Below are 24,622 nucleotides of genomic sequence, written 5' to 3'. Positions count from 1 at the left end.
GTAGGCGCGAACACCATGATTATCGAAGGCTTGAAAAAGACTGTGGAGTTTGCATGTGGTGAAATCAAGGAGAGTGGCAAAAGTTGAAAAAAGTGTGGAAAAGAATAACAATGTCTATCATAGACGTCTCACTGATCTGGAACAATACACAAGAAGATGGAACCTGAGACTCTACGGCGTGCCAGAGGAGGATGTGGAGGAGAGGATGTGTGAGGAGAGGCTATCCGCGTCTGCCAAGAAGTTATGCCTGCAGAGAAGAACAAAGTTGGTGATACCATCGACGTTGTGTATCGCCTCGGCAAGAAGCAACAGCAAAACGATTTAAGATTCACTGCCAGATTCTACAGGGATGCTGTCTGGAAAGCTGCTAGTGTAAACGATGTGAAATGGCTAGTTAGTTAGCGGGGGTGCGCACTAATAGCGTTTCAATTGGTGACGTCACTCGCTCTGAGACCTTGAAGTGGTTGTTCCCCTTGCTCTGCAAGGGCCGCGGCTTTTGTGGTGCGATGGATAACGACGCTTCGTCGGTGGCTGTTGTCTATGTGTGCAAAGGGTCCCTGGTTCAAGCCCAGGTTGGGGCGAAGAGAGGGACGGAAGCAATACTGTTACACTAGGAAGAACGCCTTCACTGAAAGTTGTATGTATTTTTATGTATACAGTAACTAAGATGCTGTTTTAAAGGGCATACAGGTCTGCTCTGACTTTACACGGTTATTGTTCTATTTAGTTATTAAAACCTCTAGGGGCTAGGGGGCAGTATTTTCACGGCCGGATGAAAAACGTACCCAATTTAAACAGGTTACTACTCTGGCCCAGAAAATAGAATATGCATATTATTAGTAGATTTGAATAGAAAACACTCTGAAGTTTCTAAAACTGTTTGAATGGTGTCTGTGAGTATAACAGAACTCATATGGCAGGCAAAAAACCTGAGAAAAATTTAATCAGGAAGTGGGAGAAATTAGAAATGTAGTTTTTGTTTTGAATCCCTTGAAAAACTACAGTGACATAGGATTTACGTTGCACCTCCTAACTCTTCCATTGGCTGTCAACAATCTTTAGGAACTGGTTTAAACCGTCAGCTGTTACCGGGCAGATCATTTTTGGCTCAGTCAATCATTGGCCAGTCTGAGGAGAGGTGTCTTATGATGCGCGTGCACGTGACTTCATCGTTTTTATATTTTTCTTCTGGGATGAATAGCTATTGCCCGGTTGTAAAATTATCGCAATTTTACGTTAAAAAATACCCTAAAGGTTTGATTGTAAACATCGTTTGACGTGCTTCTACAAACGGTAATGGAACTTTGAACATTTCGTCTATGGATTTGCGTCCACGCCACATGGCATTGTAAAGTGTTCTGGATGGGTCAACAAAATGGACGTATTTGGACATAAATGATGGACTTTGCAGAACAAATGAACATTTTTTGTGGAAGTGGGTGCCCATCCGAGTGCATTCCGCCGAAGATCAGCAAAGGTAAGTCAATATTTCGAACATATTGTTAGAGATTTGTCGACGCCGTGGTTGTAGGCTAAGTTCTGTACTCAGAATATTGAATAATGTGCTTTTTCCGTAACGTTATTTTCAAATCTGACAAAGTGGTTGCATAAAGGAGTAGATTATTTCTAATTCTTTAAATAATTGTTATACATTTTTTCAACGTTTATGAGTTCTTCTGTAAATTAAATGTGCCTATTCACCGGGAGTTATGGGGAGAAAACATTTTCTGAACGTCCAAAAAATTGGGGTTTTGGATATAAATATAAACTTGATCGAACAAAAAATGCATGTATTGTCTAACATGATGTCCTAGGAGTGTCATCTGATGAAGATTGTCAAAGGTTAGTGCTTAATTTTAGCTGTATATCTGGTTTTGTGATGGCTATCGTGCTTGGAAAATTGCTTTATTTTTTTGCTGCGGTGCTATGCTAAAATAATCTAATGTTTTGCTTTCACCATAAAGCCTTTTTGAAATCGGGCAATGTGATTGGATTAACGAGTAGAGTATCTTTAAAATGCCGTATAATACTTGAATTTTAATTTTGAGATTATTTTGTTTTGAATATTGCACCGTGCTATCTCACTGGTTGTTGTCCAACCAATCCCGTTATCGGGATTGTATCCTCAAGAGGTTTTAATACTTATTTCCAAGTGAAAAAGGTCTTAGGAACTTGTATATGTAAAACAGTTTTTAATCTTTTTTTTTGTGATCAGTTTTCATATGCACTTAAAACAGTTGGTACCCATTTTATTTAAATTATTATTTTGTATTTTATTTATCAGAATAGTTCCTGATTACACTAAAGAGGGTTTTTGCTCTCTCTTACTACAGAGAACCCTTGGTTTGGTCTTGAACATAATTTTCTGTTGAGTTGAATTTCAAAAGCGGGATAACAACTAGCTCAGAGTTTTTATGGTATAAGCTATTTTCACTTTAAGTTGACTTAAATGGTGCAGATCTCGATTCCTTATCGCCTACGTTTACTGCGCCTACGTTTTTGACTCATCCTACGGTTTAAACTTTTATATAATATTTGTTGTTTTGTCTTTGTCTATAGTTTCTCTTAATGCTAGGGGGTTACGAAACAATGTGAAGCGCAAGGCCTTATTTTTATTTGCTAAACCATTTCGAACAGATTTTTGCTTTTTTCAAGAGTCTCACTCAATTTCGGCTGATACCAACTTCTGGAGGTCAGTGGGGCAACGATATTTGGCTTTCCCATGGATCTGAACACTCCGCTGGTGTCACTACAATGAAAAATACCTTTTGTGGTAATATTCTACACTCGGAATGTGACCCCTTTGGTCCCTTTATTTGTATTGTGATCAGTTACAATGACATTACGCTCATTACTGTAAACTTCTACGGGTACAACACCAAACATGAGATTGATTGAGTTGCTTGAATCTATAGAGGAACATATGCTTCATTGGTTATCTACATTTCTTAATTCGTTATTATTGATAGGAGGGGACTTTAACATTACTATAGATAATTAATCTGATAGATGGCCCCCAGGTAGGCCAACCAATCAGAATTTGGGTTTAATACTTTTTATGGAGAAGTTTGATCTTACTGATATTTGGAGAGAGAGGTTTCCGGCCAACAGATCGTTCACTTGGAGTAACAAAACAGGTTCCAGACAGTCCAGAATTTATTTTTGGCTCATATCCAAATGTATTGATAGTGTGTTACCACAAATATTTGTACTACTCCCCTCACAGACCATAGGGCCATTTTACATTGATATCAAAATATTTACCCCTGATACTAAGCTTGGTAGAGCATCCTACTGGAAGCTAAATAGCTCATTATTAAATAATGATGTAGTTAAGTTTGAGGTTAAAGATCTGCTTTCACACTTTTGGGAAAGGGCTTGTGAAGAAAAATATTATTGCAAGAACTGGGAGGTCTTTAAATTTGAGATGTCGAAATACTTGAGAAAATACGGTAGTAATCTGGCTAAGACCAGAAGAGCCGAGGAGGCAAAGGTGATCATTAAGGTAACTTCCCTTTCTCAGAGGTCCCCAGCCGGCCTCTCGGGGGAGGAGAAGATGGAACTGATTGAGTTACAAAATAAACTGGATAATATATATAGATTAAATGAACTGGATAATATACCCGTTGAAGTCAGAAGTTTACATACACCTTCACCAAATACATTTAAACTCAGTTTTTCCACAATTCCTGACATTTAATCCTAGTAAAAATTCCCTGTTTGAGGTCAGTTAGATCACCACTTTATTTTAAGAATGTGAAATGTCAGAATAATAGTAGAGAGAATGATTTATTTCAGCTTTTATTTATTTCATCACATTCCCAGTGGGTCAGAAGTTTACATACACTCAATTAGTATTTGGTAGCATTGCCTTTAAATTGTTTAACTTGGGTCAAATGTTTTCGGGTAGCCTTCCACAAGCTTCCCACATCAAGTTGGGTGAATTTTGGCCCATTCCTCCTGACAGAGCTGGTGTAACTGAGTCAGGTTTGAAGGCCTCCTTGCTCGCACACACTTTTTCAGTTCTGCCCACAAATGTGCTATAGGATTGAGGTCAGGGCTTTGTGATGGCCACCCCAATACCTTGACTTTGTTGTCCTTAAGCCATTTTGCCACAACTTTGGAAGTATGCTTGGGGTCATTGTCCATTTGAAAGACCCGTTTGTGACCAAGCATTAACTTCGTGACTGATGTCTTGAGATGTTGCTTCAATATATCCACATAATTTTCCTGCCTCATGATGCCATCTATTTTGTGAATTGCACCAGTCCCTCCTGCAGCAAAGCACGCCCACAACATGATGCTACCACCCCTGTGCTTCACAGTTGGGATGGTGTTCTTCGGCTTGCAAGCATCCACATTTTTCCTCCAAATATAACGATGGTCATTATGGCCAAATAGTACAATCTTTGTCCCCATGTGCAGTTGCAAACCGTAGTCTGGCTTTTTTATGGCGGTTTTGGAGCAGTGGCTTCTTCCTTGCTGAGCGGCCTTTCAGGTTATGTCGATATAGGACTTGTTTTACTGTGGATATAGATACTTTTGTACCTGTTTCCTCCAGCATCTTCACAAGGTCCTTTGCTGTTGTTCTGGGATTGATTTACACTTTTCGCACCAAAGTACGTTCATCTCTAGGAGACAGAACACGTCTCCTTCCTGAGCAGTATGATGGCTGCATGGTCCCGTGGTGTTTATACTTGCATACTATTGTTTGTACAGATGAACGTGGTACCTTCAAGCATTTAGAAATTGCTCCCAAGGATGAACCAGACTTGTGGAGGTTTACCATTTTTTTTTCTGAGGTCTGGACTGATTTATTTAGATTTTCCCATGATGTCAAGCAAAGAGACACTGAGTTTGAAGGTAGGCCTTGAAATACATCCACAGGTACACCTCCAATTGACTCAAATTATGTCAATTAACCTATCAGAAGCTTCTAAAGCCATGACATCATTTTCTGTAATTTTCCACTGGAATTGTGATACAGTGAATTATAAGTGAAATAATCTGTCTGTAAACAATTGTTGGAAGAATTACTTGTGTCATGCACAAAGTAGATGTCCTAACCGACTTGCCAAAACTATAGTCTGTTAACAAGAAATTTGTGGAGTGGTTGAAAAACTAGTTTTAATGACTCCAACCTAAGTGTATGTAAACTTCCGACTTCAACTGTATATAGATTAAATAAACTGGATAATATACACAGATTAAATAATCTGGATAATATATACAGATTAAAAGCAGAAGGAGCCTTTTTTAGATCTAGGAAAAAATGGATTGAGGAGGGAGAACAGAATTCATCCTATTTCTTTAGACTTGAGAAATTTCACTCTACAAATAACACTATCTCCATAAGTTAAACATTGATGGTGTTATTACAGATGACTAAAAATGTATCGCTAAATACTGTAGCAATTTTTACAGGAAATTGTAAAGCTCTACATACTGTCGGGAATGCACAGATATGTTTTCTGACTCACTGAATAGTGTGATGAACCCATCAAAGTTGAAGAGATTATAGAGTCTATCAAACATCTAAAGAACAATAAATCACCAGGTGTTGATGGAATTACTTCCGAATTTTACAAATTATTTTCTGAACAAGTAGCTCCCTTCCTATTTGAAGTCTTTTTAGAGAGTATTACAATGTTCTTCCTCTTACAATGAGTCAGGGGTTAAAAACACTGATACCTAAGCCTAAAAAAGAAGTGCTGCTCATCGATAACTGGCGTCCAATTTGTCTTCTTAATAATGACTATAAGATATTAGCCTTACTACTTGCACAAATAATTTAGCAAGTCCAGGATGCAATCACTGATGAAACACAGTCTGGCTTTATGAGGAACAGACATATTTCTAACAATAGTTGACTAGTATTAGACACACTTGACTACTCAGACCTGATAACCGAGGATAGCTTCATATTATTTTTAGATTTTTATAAAGCATTTGACACAGTAGAGCATCAGTTCCTCTTCCACTCCCTTGAGACATTTGGCTTTGGGGATTTTTTATGTAAGGCTATTAAGACTCTCTATACAAATGGTAACAGCTCTATCAAATTGAAATATGGCCCCTCACCTACAGTGGGGGAAAAAAGTATTTGATCCCCTGCTGATTTTGTACGTTTGCCCACTTACAAAGAAATGATCAGTCTATCATTTTAATGGTAGGTTTATATGAATAGTGAGAGACAGAATAACAACAACAAAAATCCAGAAAAGCGCATGTCAAAAATGTTCTAAATTGATTTGCATTTTAATGAGGGAAATAAGTATTTGACCCCTCTGCAAAACATGACTTAGTACTTGGTGGCAAAACCCTTGTTGGCATTCAGATGTTCATTGGCAAACTTCAGATGGGCATGTATATGTATTATTGAGCAGGGGGACCTTGCGGGCGCTGCAGGATTTCAGTCCTTCACGGCGTAGTGTATTACCAATTGTTTTCTTGGTGACTATGGTCCCAGCTGCCTTGAGATCATTGACAAGATCCTCCCGTGTAGTTCTGGGCTGATTCCTCACCGTTCTCATGCTCATTGCAACTCCACGAGGTGAGATCTTGCATGGAGCCCCAGGCCGAGGGATATTGACCGTTCTTTTGTGTTTCTTCCATTTGCGAATAATCGCACCAAATGTTGTCACCTTCTCACCAAGCTGCTTGGCGATGGTCTTGTAGCCCATTCCAGCCTTGTGTAGGTCTACAACTTGTCCCTGACATCCTTGGAGAGCTCTTTGGTCTTGGCCATGGTGGAGAGTTTGGAATCTGATTGATTGATTGCTTCTGTGGACAGGTGTCTTTTATACAGGTAACAAGCTGCGGTTAGGAGCACACCCTTTAAGAGTGTGCTCCTAATCTCAGCTCGATACCTGTATAAAAGACACCTGGGAGCCAGAAATCTTTCTGATTGAGAGGGGGTCAAATACTTATTTCCCTCATTAAAATGCAAATCAATTTATAACATTTTTGACATTTGTTTTTCTCAATATTTTTGTTGTTATTCTGTCTCTCACTGTTCAAATAAACCTACCATTAAAATTATAGACTGATCATTTCTTTGTCAGTGGGCAAACGTACAAAATCTGCAGGGGATCAAATACTTTTTTCCCCCACTGTAGTTTTGAGTTAAAGAGAGGAATTAGGCAAGGTTGTCCTATCTCTCCGTACCGATTTTTATTAATCACCCAACTTCTTACAAATTCTTTAAATAATAGTTCTGTACAAGGTATTTCCATAGCTGGTAAAGAAATTATTATAAGCCAGCTGGCTGACGATTCTACACTTTTTCTGAAAGACGCTAACCAAATTCCCATATCGATCAATGTGATACAATCCTTTTCCAAAGCATCTGGTCTATATCTTAACATTAATAAATGTGAACTCATGGCTGTCAAAGATTGTGTGACACCCTCATAATATGCTATTCCAGTGAATGAAGAGCTTACATATTTAGGCATAACCGTTACCAAGGATCAGAAGTCTAGAGGCTTACTAAATTTTAACCCTCTTATTAAAAAAAACAGAAGAAGCTAAATCAATGGCTACAGAGGGACTTATCTTTAAAAGGAAGAGACCTTCAGCCTTGGTTATTAGGAATGTCTAGGCTAACACATGGAGCTCTATCTTTATATCTTGACGGTAAAATAAGCAAGGAGATAGACCAGAAGCTTTTACATTTTCTGTGGATAAACTGTACCCATTACATTTGGAAAACTGTTGTAATGAACACTTATGAGTATAGTGGGCTGAATTTTATGGACTTTACTACCTTAAATAATACTTTTATGATCAATTGGAAAAAACAATGCCTAAGGAGACACACTTCTATGTGGAATTTTATTCCTCATCATGTCTTCTCTACTTTTGGTGGCCTTCATGTTTTTTTTTTCTATTATAATATTGACAAAGTTCCAGTGAAACTTTCTGCTTTTCATCAGCAGGTTTTCTTGTCAAGGTCCTTAATTTATAAGCATAATTTTTCTCCACACAGATATTATATATGGAATAATAAGGACATTTGGGAAAAAATACTTCTTTTGTTTTTAGAATATTGGTTCTGAAATAATATCCTATTGGTGAGACCAACTGGTAAAAGCAGAGGGTCTTTTACTCAGTTATAAGGAATTCTTATCACTTTACAAGGTTCCTGTAACACCTAAAGATGTTGCAATTGTTTTAGATGCCATTCCCTCAGGTGTTGCTTTATTATTCAGGAGAGTGTCAAGACCTGACCCTCAGAGCCTACCTTCCAATTTTGTTGACTCATCAGTAGGAAAAATTTGTTTCTCTTTTGGTCCATTCAACAACAGAGCGATACGAACCTTGTTTCAGCAGGATGTTGTCATACCGTATTGGAACGGATTTATTGATAATATCTGTTGGGAAAAAGTTTGGATGTTGCTACACACATACCTACTTGTTAACAAATTAAGGAAGTTTCCTTTAAAATTATTCCTAAATATTATACTGCCAACCACTATATGAAGAAGTTTAAGGAAAACATAAAGTCAAGTTGTACCTTTTGTAATGACAACCCAGAAAACAGTGTTGCATCTTTTTTGGCATTGTATTCATGTAGATTATAATTGAACACATTTATGAAGATTTTACACTATTGTGGAGAGATGTCCTGCTTGGATTCTTTACCTACGATAGAAATAAGCTGAAACAATTTTATGTAATTAATTTAATTATTCTTTTGGCCAGATTTCATATTCACACAGGGGCGGAAATCCCGGGGGGGACGGGGGGACACGACCCCCCCATCCTGGGAAAAATATGATTTGTCCCCCCCCAATATATCACTAAAACATAACTATGTAATTTAAATAATATTAATAATACGCAATGAAAGCAATTGTGCTGATTATAGACACTTAATAGCGCGTTTTTAAGTTTCAAAAGATTGCGACACCCCCACCCTTTGCCTCACAATGGTTTGATCCACTGTCAGTTCCTTAGCTTGCTAGGTAACATAGAGGTCGTATCTGCTGTCTGAAAGGCACTCAATACACGTAACTGACGTGAGGTTAATCCAGTCAATCGCGCACACACACTACCTGAATATGCAGAGCTAGCGCGCAAATATTAACTATTAAGCTAGCTAGTACCTATTCCATTTATGTGGCCTCGTCAAAGATGGAATCTTTGCTATTGTCAATTTATTCCGAGATCAGCATGCAGATGATGTAAGTTAGTGCTTCAAAGTCCCTGTGATAAGGTTAGCGATAAACTGAAATCCAAACTGAACAGAACTACACTCTCTTCTACCATTGTCTTAAATATATTTAATGGTCTCGTTGCAAAAGCTAAATTGTCGCAAGGGAACTTTTATTTATTTATTTATTTATTTTATTTCAACTTTATTTAACCCGGGTAGCAAAGATTATAGCAAACACCACTGAAACGGAATTGGTGCTCACTAGCTTTGCAAATTCAGCTATTGTTGGAAGCCAGCCAATATGAAACAAACAATTAAAATTACAAAAGGTTGCAGCATATGTTGTGTAAATGGTGAACTCATACAGCTGTCAACTCTTGTCATTTTAATCCGTTTCACATTTGCTAGCTACCTTTTAGATCGAAGTCCATATAGAATGATAGAACATAAGATGATAGAAGCCCATCTCCTACTGTAAATAACCTACACACTGTGTGTGTGTGTAGCCAGCCAGCCAGCCAGGTAGAAAAATGGCAGAAAAAAGACGGACATCAGAGTATTTTTCAGTACACCAAAACGCAAAGTAAGAACCCTAGTAGCCTAATATCTCAAAGACTAGTTGATAAAATGTTCATAAGAAAGAAGTGAAATGCTAATAGAAATGTTTCACATTGATGTCATTAGGCAGAGCAGGCAACAGATGGCACACAGACAGCAGAGTTGGGGACAGATATGCAGGGACAGACTGGCAGAGACAGGGAGTCTCAGGTAAGTTTGAGTCTTTGTTTGGCAACATTATGAAAGGTTCTAATTTTTTTAAACTTGTAAAATAGGGACATAATTGGAAAATGCCATAGATACCCCCACTCTCAACTTAAACTGGTGACTGAACTAAGATTTGTTTAAGGCAATGGTATTGCTGTTTTGATTAATTGTGTAGTTTTGGGTACCGGTAGTTAGGAGTACAGAATTAAATTCTGAACATCATGGCCAATACAGTCATTCAAGGCATTGCAGCTGAGATTAGGTCTCTTCCGATTGTACAATTTTCAGTAATTGTTGATGGTACTCAAGATGTCTCTGGTGCTGAACAGGTGAGTGTCTGCCTGCGTTATGTTGACCATGACCATGTCCCTCACAAGGAGTTTATTGGGCTATACAGGGTGTCGGAGACAACAGGCGAGGGCATTGCGAAAGTGGCAACTGATGTGTTGTTGAGGCTCAATTTGCCCATGTCTGGCTTACGTGGGCAGAGCTACGATGGTGACTCTAAACATGGCAGGAAAATACACAGGTGCACAGGCAATTGTGAGGAGGCAGCAGCCATTAGCCCTCTATGTGCATTGTGGAGCACACTGTGTAATCTGATTACACAGGCTGGCTGCACAGCCTCCCCACTGATCCGGGATTCCCTTTCTTGGGTCCATCAGTTAGGTGTCCTCTATGGCCAGTCAGGAAAGTTTAAGAGCATGTTTGAATCAATTGTCATGTCCAAAGATACAAATCTGACCACCCTGAAACCCCTATGTCCAACGAGGTGGACTGTGCGGAATACTGCTATTAGAGCTGTGCTAGGGCAGTATGAGCGGGTACTAAGCAGCCTAGAGGAGATGGCAAAAACTGCATCCAAGACAGCTTCAACTGCCAGTGGCTTATTCGAGCACTTCAGCAAAGGCAAGACTGTGTTGGGCCTCACACTTGCCTCTGCTGTTCTTGGAGAGCTTGAATGTCTAAACATTTCACTGCAGAAGAAAACTCAGACTGTCTCTGGTATGCAGGCTGCAGTCGAGTGTGTGCGGTCATCTCTTAGGGGCAAGAGAAATGACGAAAGCTACCTTGCACTGTATGAGAAAGCAACAACATTGATTGACTCTATTGAATCCATTGAGACACACTCAAGACGATTTGCTGGCAAAGCAGTGGATCACTATAGGGCAGAATTTTTTAAAGTGTTGGATGGTGTGGAGGTTCAGTTTGGCGACCGTTTTGACCAGGACAGTCTAAACGTCCTGCAAAAGTTGGAAAGAGCGCTTCTCACGGGGGAGTTGGATGAGTCTCTAGATCAGTACCCAGAGCTGAACATAGATTCTCTTTCAGTGCAGATCCCTCTCTTTTCACAACAAATACCCCTGTAGCAGCAGTGGAGAGGCAGCAGAGGTCCTCAGGAGGCTTTAGTACATGACAGTACACTTACTAATTATTTATTTCATGTTATTTTATTTAAAATTGCATACTTTGTGTGACATACTTGTCCATAGCTGCTGTTTGAAGAGTTGAGACACAGACTGAAGGATATTTTGGTTGATTTATTTGGGTTATTCATTGAAGTAGTTATTTTGCTTTTAGAACTGTACTTATTTTTAGCTTTTTGTTCTTGTAAAGCTATTGTAGTAGACTCAGGCCAGTGGCACATATTTAATGACTTTATAAATGTATCAGAAAAAGTAAAATTAAAAGGTCAATTCAATACGGAGAACAACTTTGTGATGTTACTCAATGGAGATTATTTTAGACGAGATCACACCATGTTCATTGTATTTACAAAAACTGCACCCATACAGTGTACAGTACCATTGCCACCTACTGGCCTTTCTTGGTATTGCTGGTTGTAAATACAAATACCTGCAGACATACTGGACTGATAAGGAACACTGCTATAACTATTATTATTAGTAGTATTATGATGATTTAAACATTTGAACAACCCTTCTGTTAACTACTGTACCTATCAATTATCCAGTAGTAGTAATTATGGTTCCTCAATATACATTTAACATATTACAACGTAGGCTATGTGTTACAGCACTACTTTTGGTGTCCCCCTCAGGAATTGCTCTTGAGAAAATGTAATGTAATTGTCCCCTCCAAAGTTGATGTCAGATTTTCGCCCCTGTATTCACAAATGTAAATTTACAAACAGAACACCACATTTTCTTACCTTAAAATACAGTTCAATTTCTTTTTGTAAGACAATTAAATACTCTACTAACAAAAAAGCTGTTAGAATTATAATTCTATGTATGTCCCTTAAGGTCTTTGTGTAATGTGATATTGTACCCCCTAGCCCAATTGTCCTTTGTATATTATTTATATATACTTGTGTTCCCACATGTACTTCCTGTATTGATTTGTTGTTAATAAAAAAAAATGGCAAAAAAAAAATAAAGCAGGGGACACTATTTCTGTACTTTAGGGCCTGTAATGCAATTCTTCAGGAAATGGCCGTGGCTTCACATCGTTTTCAGATTTGAAGAAAATGGCGGAGAATATGCAGCCGAAGTACGAGAGTGGATACAAATTCATTGCTTAACTTATTATGACAAATGTTAAGAAAATGTGTAGCAATGTAATAAAGTAAATACTTTTCAAATAAGTTACATGTTCTGTTGGCTGACAATTTGTTAGCTACGCTGTCCTTACGAACCGCATAGCATATCATTACAGCAGTATGTACCGGTATGTTAGCTAGCTACCTAACGTTAGTAGTTATACTTCAAACTTGCTAGTATATTAACTATAGGCTATCTAACTACCCAACATTCATTGACTTGATTATTCCCGTCATTCTTATCTTAGCTAACAAAATAGAGTATGTTAGTATGGGTATTCGAACACGGCTTTGGCTTCAGTGTTGAGTCTTCACATAGGAATGAATGGTATCACGTGATCAATGGCTTTGTCCATTCATATATACAGTCATTGGCTAAGACGTTACTATCCCCATTTTGTTCCCCCTAAACGTGTTATGAATAGTGTGTATCCCTCTTACCTTGTTGTGTCTTCTGTATGCTATAGTTGATGCTCATTAGCAACTATCAGATGTTCATTTACATGTTGTAATTATGATCCTATCTCTTACAGAGAAGCAAATCGTGAAGTGAAAGCACTGGCTACCTTGGAACATTCTAGCATTGTTCGCTACTATACGACTTGGCCTGAGGATGCCAATTGGGTCGATGGAGGCTACAGCACAGAGTTAGTAAAGACAGTATTATTAAGTCTAATTTAGCCATTTAGATTAATTAATTTGTGATCATCAAAAATGTATATTCTGGAGCATATTATTGTGTTCAACTCTTAGGTCGTCGGTCCTGTCTGAAATCTCAGAAGACTCTGATAATTATTCAGACCAGGGAGATGGATCTACACATGTAACAAAGCAATCAGATTTAGACCTGTCTGAAACAGCCAGCGAAGATCAAGCAAACCACTCAATGACCGATTCCAGCTCCAGGTGAATCACTTTTACCGTTATGTGTGTATTTATCATTTCAGTTGACTGAATGTCCCTGAGAAAGTTTCTTGACTTCTGTATTTCTGTTTTTGTTTTTTCAGAAATGGGGACTGGCCTTGTTTGTTCATTCAGATGGAGTTCTGTGACGGAGGGACACTGAAGGACTGGATTAGCATAAATAAGGGTAGAACGAAGGACAAGGCACTTGGAATATTTCAGCAATTGGTTTGTGGAGTGGAATACATCCACTCTGAAGGACTTATTCACAGAGACTTAAAGGTATTTGTGAGAATCTGTCTTCCTGTGTTTTCAGATGCCAAGTTAACCACATTATTTATGACATTTATGGAAAAATGACACCTAATAAATGTGTTATCTTTTTTTAGCCAGAGAACATATTGTTTGGAAGTGATGGCATGGTGAAGATTGGAGACTTTGGTCTTGTCACCACGATCACCACTCTGAGTGGAGCATCAATGTACAGGACTGTCAACAAAGGAACACCATTCTACATGAGCCCTGAGCAGGTAATGGAGTTTTGTTTTGCCAATTAATAATATTTTCAGCTCAACAAATTGATCCTTGGTTTAGCCATAATATATGCCATTTAGCAGATGCTTTTATCCAAAGCGATTTAGTCATGGTTGCATACATTTTACGTCTGGCCATGTCCATAAGGACTCTTATTTAGTTATTCTCTCCCAAAACACAAATTACTTTTGTATTTCCAGAAGACTGGGGGGAAATATGACGAGAAAACTGATATATTCTCTCTGGGACTGATATGGTTTGAACTCCTGTGGTACATGTCCACTGTCTCAGAGAAGAGCAAGGTGAGCACATCGCCCAGTAACGTTCACTTCTGGTTCTGTGTCATGTTAAACACCGCCCAGTAGCTTTCACTTCTGGTTCTGTGTCATGTTAAACACCGCCCAGTAGCTTTCACTTCTGGTTCTGACCATTTTAAACCATGCCCAAAATCTTCTCACTGGACAATCATTGCTGTCCACTATCATCATCATCATGTAACCCCTCCTGTCCACTATCATCATGTAACCCCCCCGTCCTCTATCATCATTATGTAACCCCCCCTGTCCACTATCATCATCATGTAACCCCCCCTGTCCACTATCATCATCATGTAACCCCCCTGTCCTCTATCATCATCTCTATCATCATCATGTAACCCCCCTCTGTCCTCTATCATCATCATCATGTAACCCCCCCATCCACTATCATCATCATGTAACCCCCCTCTGTCCTCTATCATCATCATGTAACCCCCCATCCACTATCATCATCATGTAACCCCCCTGTCCACTATCATCATCATGTAACCCCCCTGTCCACTATCATCATCATCATGTAACCCCCCCCTGTCCACTATCATCATCATCATGTAACCCCCCCTGTCCACTATCATCATCATCATGTAACCCCCCCTGTCCACTATCATCATCATCATGTAACCCCCCTGTCCACTATCATCATCATCATGTAACCCCCGTCCACTATCATCATCATGTAACCCCCCTGTCCACTATCATCATCATGTAACCCCCCCGTCCACTATCATCATCATGTAACCCCCCCGTCCACTATCATCATCATGTAACCCCCCTGTCCACTATCATCATCATGTAACCCCCCGCCCTCCATCATCATGTAACCCCCCCTGTCCACTATCATCATCATGTAACCCCCCTGTCCACTATCATCATCATGTAACCCCCCTGTCCACTATCATCATCATGTAACCCCCCTGTCCACTATCTTCATCATGTAACCCCCCTGTCCACTATCATCATCATGTAACCCCCCTGTCCACTATCATCATCATGTAACCCCCCTGTCCACTATCATCATCATGTAACCCCCCGCCCTCCATCATCATGTAACCCCCCTGTCCACTATCATCATCATGTAACCCCCTGTCCACTATCATCATCATGTAACCCCCCTGTCCACTATCATCATCATGTAACCCCCCTGTCCACTATCATCATCATGTAACCTCCCCTGTCCACTATCATCATCATGTAACCCCCTGTCCACTATCATCATCATGTAACCCCCCTGTCCACTATCATCATCATGTAACCTCCCCTGTCCACTATCATCATCATGTTAACCCCCCGTCCACTATCATCATCATGTTAACCCCCCGTCCACTATCATCATCATGTTAACCCCCGCCCTCCATTATGTAACCCCCCGTCCACTATCATCATCATGTAACCCCCCGTCCACTATCATCATCATGTAACCCCCCTGTCCACTATCATCATCATATCATGTAACCCCCCTGTTCTCTATCATCATCTCTATCATCATCATGTAACTCCCCCTGTTCTCTATCATCATCTCTATCATCATCATGTAACCCCCCTCTGTCGTCTATCATCATCATGTAACCCCCCATCCACTATCATCATCATGTAACCCCCCCGTCCACTATCATCATCATGTAACCCCCTGTCCACTATCATCATCATGTAACCCCCCTGTCCACTATCATCATCATGTAACCCCCCCTGTCCACTATCATCATCATGTAACCCACCCTGTCCACTATCATCATCATGTAACCCCCCCTGTCCACTATCATCATCATGTAACCCCCCGTCCACTATCATCATCATGTTAACCCCCCGCCCTCCATCATGTAACCCCCTCTGTCCACTATCATCATCATGTAACCCCCGTGCCCTCCATCATCATGTAACCCCCCTGTCCACTATCATCATCATGTAATCCCCCCGTCCTCTATCATCATCATCATCATGTAACCCCCTGTCCTCCATCATCATGTAATCCCCCTGTCCACTATCATCATCATGTAACTCCCCCGCCTCCATCATCATGTAACCCCCCCGTCCACTATCATCATCATGTAACCCCCCTGTCCACTATCATCATCATGTAACCCCCCTGTCCACTATCATCATCATGTAACCCCCCTGTCCTCTATCATCATCATGTAACCCCCCTGTTCTCTATCATCATCTCTATCATCATCATGTAACTCCCCCTGTTCTCTATCATCATCTCTATCATCATCATGTAACCCCCCCTCTGTCGTCTATCATCATCATGTAACCCCCCCATCCACTATCATCATCATGTAACCCCCCGTCCACTATCATCATCATGAACCCCCCCGTCCACTATCATCATCATCATCATGTAACCCCCCTGTCCACTATCATCATCATGTAACCCCCCTGTCCACTATCATCATCATGTAACCCCCCCGTCCACTATCATCATCATGTAACCCCCCTGTCCACTATCATCATCATCATGTAACCCCCCTGTCCACTATCATCATCATGTAACCCCCCTGTCCACTATCATCATCATGTAACCCCCCTGTCCACTATCATCATCATCACGTAACCCCCCTGTCCACTATCATCATCATCATGTAACCCCCCCTGTCCACTATCATCATCATCATGTAACCCCCCCTGTCCACTATCATCATCATCATGTAACCCCCCTGTCCACTATCATCATCATCATGTAACCCCCGTCCACTATCATCATCATGTAACCCCCCTGTCCACTATCATCATCATGTAACCCCCCCCGTCCACTATCATCATCATGTAACCCCCCCCGTCCACTATCATCATCATGTAACCCCCCTGTCCACTATCATCATCATGTAACCCCCCCGCCCTCCATCATCATGTAACCCCCCTGTCCACTATCATCATCATGTAACCCCCTGTCCACTATCATCATCATGTAACCCCCCTGTCCACTATCATCATCATGTAACCCCCCCTGTCCACTATCTTCATCATGTAACCCCCCCTGTCCACTATCATCATCATGTAACCCCCCTGTCCACTATCATCATCATGTAACCCCCCTGTCCACTATCATCATCATGTAACCCCCGCCCTCCATCATCATGTAACCCCCCCTGTCCACTATCATCATCATGTAACCCCCTGTCCACTATCATCATCATGTAACCCCCTGTCCACTATCATCATCATGTAACCCCCCCTGTCCACTATCATCATCATGTAACCTCCCCTGTCCACTATCATCATCATGTAACCCCCCTGTCCACTATCATCATCATGTAACCCCCCTGTCCACTATCATCATCATGTAACCTCCCCTGTCCACTATCATCATCATGTTAACCCCCGTCCACTATCATCATCATGTTAACCCCCCCGTCCACTATCATCATCATGTTAACCCCCGCCCTCCATTATGTAACCCCCCCGTCCACTATCATCATCATGTAACCCCCCGTCCACTATCATCATCATGTAACCCCCCCTGTCCACTATCATCATCATATCATGTAACCCCCCCTGTTCTCTATCATCATCTCTATCATCATCATGTAACTCCCCCTGTTCTCTATCATCATCTCTATCATCATCATGTAACCCCCCCTCTGTCGTCTATCATCATCATGTAACCCCCCCATCCACTATCATCATCATGTAACCCCCCCGTCCACTATCATCATCATGTAACCCCCCTGTCCACTATCATCATCATGTAACCCCCCTGTCCACTATCATCATCATGTAACCCCCCCTGTCCACTATCATCATCATGTAACCCACCCTGTCCACTATCATCATCATGTAACCCCCCTGTCCACTATCATCATCATGTAACCCCCCCGTCCACTATCATCATCATGTTAACCCCCGCCCTCCATCATGTAACCCCCTCTGTCCACTATCATCATCATGTAACCCCCGTGCCCTCCATCATCATGTAACCCCCCTGTCCACTATCATCATCATGTAATCCCCCCGTCCTCTATCATCATCATCATCATGTAACCCCCTGTCCTCCATCATCATGTAATCCCCCTGTCCACTATCATCATCATGTAACTCCCCGCCCTCCATCATCATGTAACCCCCCCGTCCACTATCATCATCATGTAACCCCCCGTCCACTATCATCATCATGTAACCCCCCTGTCCACTATCATCATCATGTAACCCCCCTGTCCTCTATCATCATCATGTAACCCCCCCTGTTCTCTATCATCATCTCTATCATCATCATGTAACTCCCCCTGTTCTCTATCATCATCTCTATCATCATCATGTAACCCCCCTCTGTCGTCTATCATCATCATGTAACCCCCCATCCACTATCATCATCATGTAACCCCCGTCCACTATCATCATCATGAACCCCCCCGTCCACTATCATCATCATCATCATGTAACCCCCCTGTCCACTATCATCATCATGTAACCCCCCTGTCCACTATCATCATCATGTAACCCCCCGTCCACTATCATCATCATGTAACCCCCCCTGTCCACTATCATCATCATCATGTAACCCCCCTGTCCACTATCATCATCATGTAACCCCCCCTGTCCACTATCATCATCATGTAACCCCCCTGTCCACTATCATCATCATGTAACCCCCCTGTCCTCTATCATCATCATGTAACACCCCCTGTCCTCTATCATCATCATGTAACCCCCCCTGTCCACTATCATCATCATGCAATCCCCCCGTCCACTATCATCATCATGTAATCCCCCGTCCACTATCATCATCATCATGTAACCCCCTGTCCACTATCATCATCATCATGTAACCCCCTGTCCTCCATCATCATGTAATCCCCCCTGTCCACTGTCATCATCATGTAACTCCCCGCCCTCCATCATCATGTAACCCCCCGTCCACTATCATCATCATGTAACCCCCCTGTCCACTATCATCATCATGTAACCCCCCTGTCCACTATCATCATCATGTAACCCCCCCTGTCCACTATCATCATCATGTAACCCCCTGTCCTCTATCATCATCATGTAACCCCCTGTCCTCTATCATCATCATGTAATCCCCCTGTCCTCTATCATCATCATGTAACCCCCCTGTCCACTATCATCATCATGTAATCCCCCGTCCTCTATCATCATCATCATCATGTAACCCCCTGTCCTCCATCATCATGTAATCCCCCTGTCCACTATCATCATCATGTAACTCCCCCGCCCTCCATCATCATGTAACCCCCCCGTCCACTATCATCATCATGTAACCCCCCCTGTCCACTATCATCATCATGTAACCCCCCTGTCCACTATCATCATCTCTATCATCATCATGTAACTCCCCTGTTCTCTATCATCATCTCTATCATCATCATGTAACCCCCCCTCTGTCGTCTATCATCATCATGTAACCCCCCATCCACTATCATCATCATGTAACCCCCCGTCCACTATCATCATCATGTAACCCCCTGTCCACTATCATCATCATGTAACCCCCCTGTCCACTATCATCATCATGTAACCCCCCTGTCCACTATCATCATCATGTAACCCCCCCTGTCCACTATCATCATCATGTAACCCCCCGTCCACTATCATCATCATGTTAACCCCCGCCCTCCATCATGTAACCCCCTCTGTCCACTGTCATCATCATGTAACCCCCGTGCCCTCTATCATCATCATGTAACCCCCCTGTCCACTCATCATCATGTAATCCCCCGTCCTCTATCATCATCATCATCATGTAACCCCCCTGTCCTCCATCATCATGTAATCCCCCCTGTCCACTATCATCATCATGTAACTCCCCGCCCTCCATCATCATGTAACTCCCCGCCCTCCATCATCATGTAACCCCCCGTCCACTATCATCATCATGTAACCCCCCTGTCCACTATCATCATCATGTAACCCCCCTGTTCTCTATCATCATCTCTATCATCATCATGTAACCCCCCCTCTGTCCACTATCATCATCATGTAACCCCCCTGTCCACTATCATCATCATGTAACCCCCCGTCCACTATCATCATCATCATCTCCATCATCATGTAACTCCCCCTGTTCTCTATCATCATCATGTAACTCCCCCTGTTTTCTATCATCATCTCTATCATCATCATGTAACCCCCCCTCTGTCGTCTATCATCATCATGTAACCCCCCATCCACTATCATCATCATGTAACCCCCCGTCCACTATCATCATCATGAACCCCCCCCGTCCACTATCATCATCATCATCATGTAACCCCCCCTGTCCACTATCATCATCATGTAACCCCCCTGTCCACTATCATCATCATGTAACCCCCTGTCCACTATCATCATCATGTAACCCCCCGTCCACTATCATCATCATGTAACCCCCCTGTCCACTATCATCATCATCTGTAACCCCCCTGTCCACTATCATCATCATGTAACCCCCTGTCCTCTATCATCATCATGTAACACCCCCTGTCCTCTATCATCATCATGTAACACCCCCCTGTCCACTATCATCATCATGCAATCCCCCGTCCACTATCATCATCATGCAATCCACTATCATCATCATCATGTAACCCCCCTGTCCACTATCATCATCATGTAACCCCCCTGTCCACTATCATCATCATGTAATCCCCCCGTCCACTATCATCATCATGTAATCCCCCCGTCCACTATCATCATCATGTAACCCCCGTCCTCTCATCATAATGTAACCCCCCTGTCCTCTATCATCATGTAATCCCCCCGTCCACTATCATCATCATGTAACCCCCTCTGTCCTCTATCATCATCATGTAACCCCCCTGTCCTCTATCATCATCATGTAACCCCCCTGTCCTCTATCATCATGTAACCCCCCTGTCCTCCATCATCATGTAACCCCCCCTGTCCTCTATCATCATCATGTAATCCCCCTGTCCTCTATCATCATCATGTAACCCCCCTGTCCACTATCATCATCATGTAATCCCCCGTCCTCTATCATCATCATCATCATGTAACCCCCCTGTCCTCCATCATCATGTAATCCCCCCTGTCCACTATCATCATCATGTAACTCCCCCGCCTCCATCATCATGTAACCCCCACGTCCACTATCATCATCATGTAACCCCCCCTGTCCACATCATGTAACCCCCCTGTCCACTATCATCATCATGTAACCCCCCTGTCCTCTATCATCATCATGTAACCCCCCCTGTCCACTATTTTACATTTTAGTCATTTAGCAGACGCTCTTATCCAGAGCGACTTACAGTAGTGAATGCATACATTTCATTTCATACATATTTTTTTTTTTCCTGTGCTGGCCCCCCGTGGGAATCGAACCCACAACCCTGGCGTTGCAAACACCATGCTCTACCAACTGAGCTACAGGGAAGGCTATCATCATCATGCAATCCCCCCGTCCACTATCATCATCATGTAATCCCCTGTCCACTATCATCATGTAACCCCCCCGTCCACTATCATCATCATGTAATCCCCCGTCCACTATCATCATCATGTAATCCCCCCGTCCACTATCATCATCATGTAACCCCCCCGTCCACTATCATCATCATGTAATCCCCCCGTCCACTATCATCATCATGTAATCCCCCGTCCACTATCATCATGTAACCCCCCGTCCTCTCATCATCATGTAACCCCCCGTCCTCTCATCATCATGTAACCCCCCTGTCCTCTATCATCATGTAATCCCCCCCGTCCACTATCATCATCATGTAACCCCCTCTGTCCTCTATCATCATCATGTAACCCCCCCGTCCACTATCATCATCATGTAACCCCCCTGTCCTCCATCATCATCATGTAACACCCCGCGTCCACTATCATCATCATCATCATCATCATGTAACCCCCTGTCCTCCATCATCATGTAACCCCTCCTGTCCTCCATCATCATGTAACCCCCCTGTCCTCTATCATCATCATGTAACCCCCCTGTCCTCTATCATCATCATGCAACCCCCCCTGTCCACTATCATCATCATGTAATCCCCCCGTCCTCTATCATCATCATCATGTAACCCCCCTGTCCTCTCATCATCATGTAACCCCCCTGTCCTCTCATCATCATCATCATGTAACCCCCTGTCCTCTCATCATCATCATCATGTAACCCCCCTGTCCTCTCATCATCATCATCATGTAACCCCCCTGTCCTCCATCATCATGTAACCCCCCCTCCACTATCATCATCATCATATAACCCCCCGTCCTCTATCATCATCATGTAACCCCCCCGTCCACTATCATCATCATGTAACCCCCCTGTCCTCCATCATCATGTAACCCCCCGTCCACTATCATCATCATCATGTAACCCCCCTGTCCTCCATCATCATGTAACCCCCCTGTCCTCCATCATCATCATGTAACCCCCTGTCCTCTATCATCATCATGTAACCCCCCTGTCCTCCATCATCATGTACCCCCCCGTCCTCTCATCATCATGTAACCCCCCCGTCCTCTATCATCATCATGTAACCTCCCCGTCTATCATCATAGTGTAAAAAGTGGTTTCTAGGTGCACTACGTCATCACAGTCTTTTATCTGAAACAAGTGCATTTGATGGAAACCTCTCTGGTGGGAAATTGCTGTTTTTTATGGAGATGTTTGAATATTCGCATGAAAATGTGTCGCCAATTGGATGGAAACGTAGCTATTGACTTCGAAAGCATCACTTCTTACTCTGGAGTTCTGCCCCATTTAATATCACAGGTGTTCGAGAGCCTGCAGACAAGGACATTTCCTTGTGACTTCCGTGAGAAGTTTATATTCGAGGTAAGGAGTGGTGACAACTGTCCGTTTGCCTGTTTATAGAACGTGTTTTAGAGTGAGTACACAGTATCTTCATTTTGTCCCCTATGTTTTCTGCTGCAGCATAAACTCATCAGTAAAATGCTGTCAGAGTTGCCTGCAAACCGACAAAACGCCAAAGAGATTGCTGCGCTCCTGAAAAGCAACCTGTTCGGAAACCAAGCTGGAATACCACAGAAAACTGTATGAAATGTTGTAGGGTAGCGGCTTGAAATGCTTTGGGTAGAACAGTGATGTCAGCATAGATACAGGTCCTATTCAAGACAGGACACACAGTGATGATGTCATGCCTCGACTGAAGCAGTAAACTGGGATGGGATCTTTTTTTTTTTTTTAACCGTACTGTATTTCTCTGGAACGTTTTAGCACTTATCGTTTTACTTTTGTTTCTGCTGTAAGGTTTCTCAAATGTGATAACTTTTTAAAAGTTGGTGATTACATGGAATAGACGGTAAATGGTAATATTAATATTACGTGTAGGAAAAATGTTTTGGTCCATCACATATTTCTAATGCTGAACCCAAGGTGTACTTATTTTATATTTTTTTAACCTTTATTTAACCAGGTAAGACCCATTTTTAAGTTAAAAAACTATTTTCAAGGGCGACCTGGCAAGAGTGCAAAACAGGGAAATAGAAGCTGTGTCCATAAAATATTACAGAAAAATACCAAATAAACAAAAGACAAAGTGTCACAAGTTAAAGATACAATAGAAGATTAGAAACAACTGTAGTTATCACAAACCGTGTTGTCAATCAGAGTCTTAAAAACAGACAAGGACACTAACTCCCCTAACTTTATAATCTTTTGAAGCATGTTCAAAGATGAAGGGGAATTATGGGACAAATATTGTTTCCCCTTCTCCGTTCTAGCCTGTGGAACAGACAAAGACAGCAGCGATTGTGAACGAAGACTGTATTGGGTGACTGATCTGGTTAGTTATCACAACAAGTACAGAGTTGAAATTATGTCAATTTTATTGTGATCATTTCTACTTTTTAACTTTCTACTTATAACAAGGGCACATTGACAGAATCATGGAGTTTATTTAAAAGTAAATGAAAACAAAACATTGAATGTTCTTACAGGAAGATGGGTACTCATATGGTTTCTTCCTAATGTGGCCAAGTCTTATTTTTTTTTTATGAACGTGATTTCGAATGAAATGTTAGACACATACTGTATAAAGAGCTTATGAAATAAAATGTTCAACATCAATGTTGTTAAGGTGTTTTTATATACACTGCTCAAAAAAAATAAAGGGAACACTAAAATAACACATCCTAGATCTGAATGAATGAAATAATCTTATTAAATACTTTTTTCTTTACATAGTTGAATGTGCTGACAACAAAATCACACAAAAATAATCAATGGAAATCCAATTTATCATCCCATGGAAGTCTGGATTTGGAGTCACACTCAAAATTAAAGTGGAAAACCACACTACAGGCTGATCCAACTTTGATGTAATGTCCTTAAAACAAGTCAAAATGAGGCTCAGTAGTGTGTGTGGCCTCCACGTGCCTGTATGACCTCCCCTACAACGCCTGGGCATGCTCCTGATGAGGTGGCGGATGGTCTCCTGAGGGATCTCCTCCCAG

General features: G+C 41.8%; 1 protein-coding gene across 5 annotated transcripts in view; it reads left to right on the top strand.

Annotated features, from left to right (window-relative positions):
* Positions 1 to 24,236, top strand: part of pkz (protein kinase containing Z-DNA binding domains) — a 28,902-nt gene extending 4,666 nt beyond the window's left edge. For 2 of the 5 annotated variants that reach the window (XM_045701828.1, XM_045701825.1), the window contains exons 5-12: positions 9,845 to 9,928; positions 13,022 to 13,135; positions 13,242 to 13,394; positions 13,496 to 13,673; positions 13,781 to 13,921; positions 14,126 to 14,227; positions 22,920 to 22,982; positions 23,082 to 24,236. In XM_045701828.1, coding sequence (XP_045557784.1) covers positions 9,845 to 9,928; positions 13,022 to 13,135; positions 13,242 to 13,394; positions 13,496 to 13,673; positions 13,781 to 13,921; positions 14,126 to 14,227; positions 22,920 to 22,982; positions 23,082 to 23,207 — 961 coding nt within the window. In that variant the 3' untranslated portion in view covers positions 23,208 to 24,236. 5 annotated transcript variants of the gene reach the window in all.
* The last annotated feature ends 386 nt before the right edge of the window (positions 24,237 to 24,622 follow it).

This window comes from Salmo salar, chromosome ssa19 (assembly GCF_905237065.1).
Source record: "Salmo salar chromosome ssa19, Ssal_v3.1, whole genome shotgun sequence".
NCBI lineage: Eukaryota > Metazoa > Chordata > Actinopteri > Salmoniformes > Salmonidae > Salmo > Salmo salar.
This window is presented reverse-complemented; position numbering and strand designations above follow the sequence as displayed.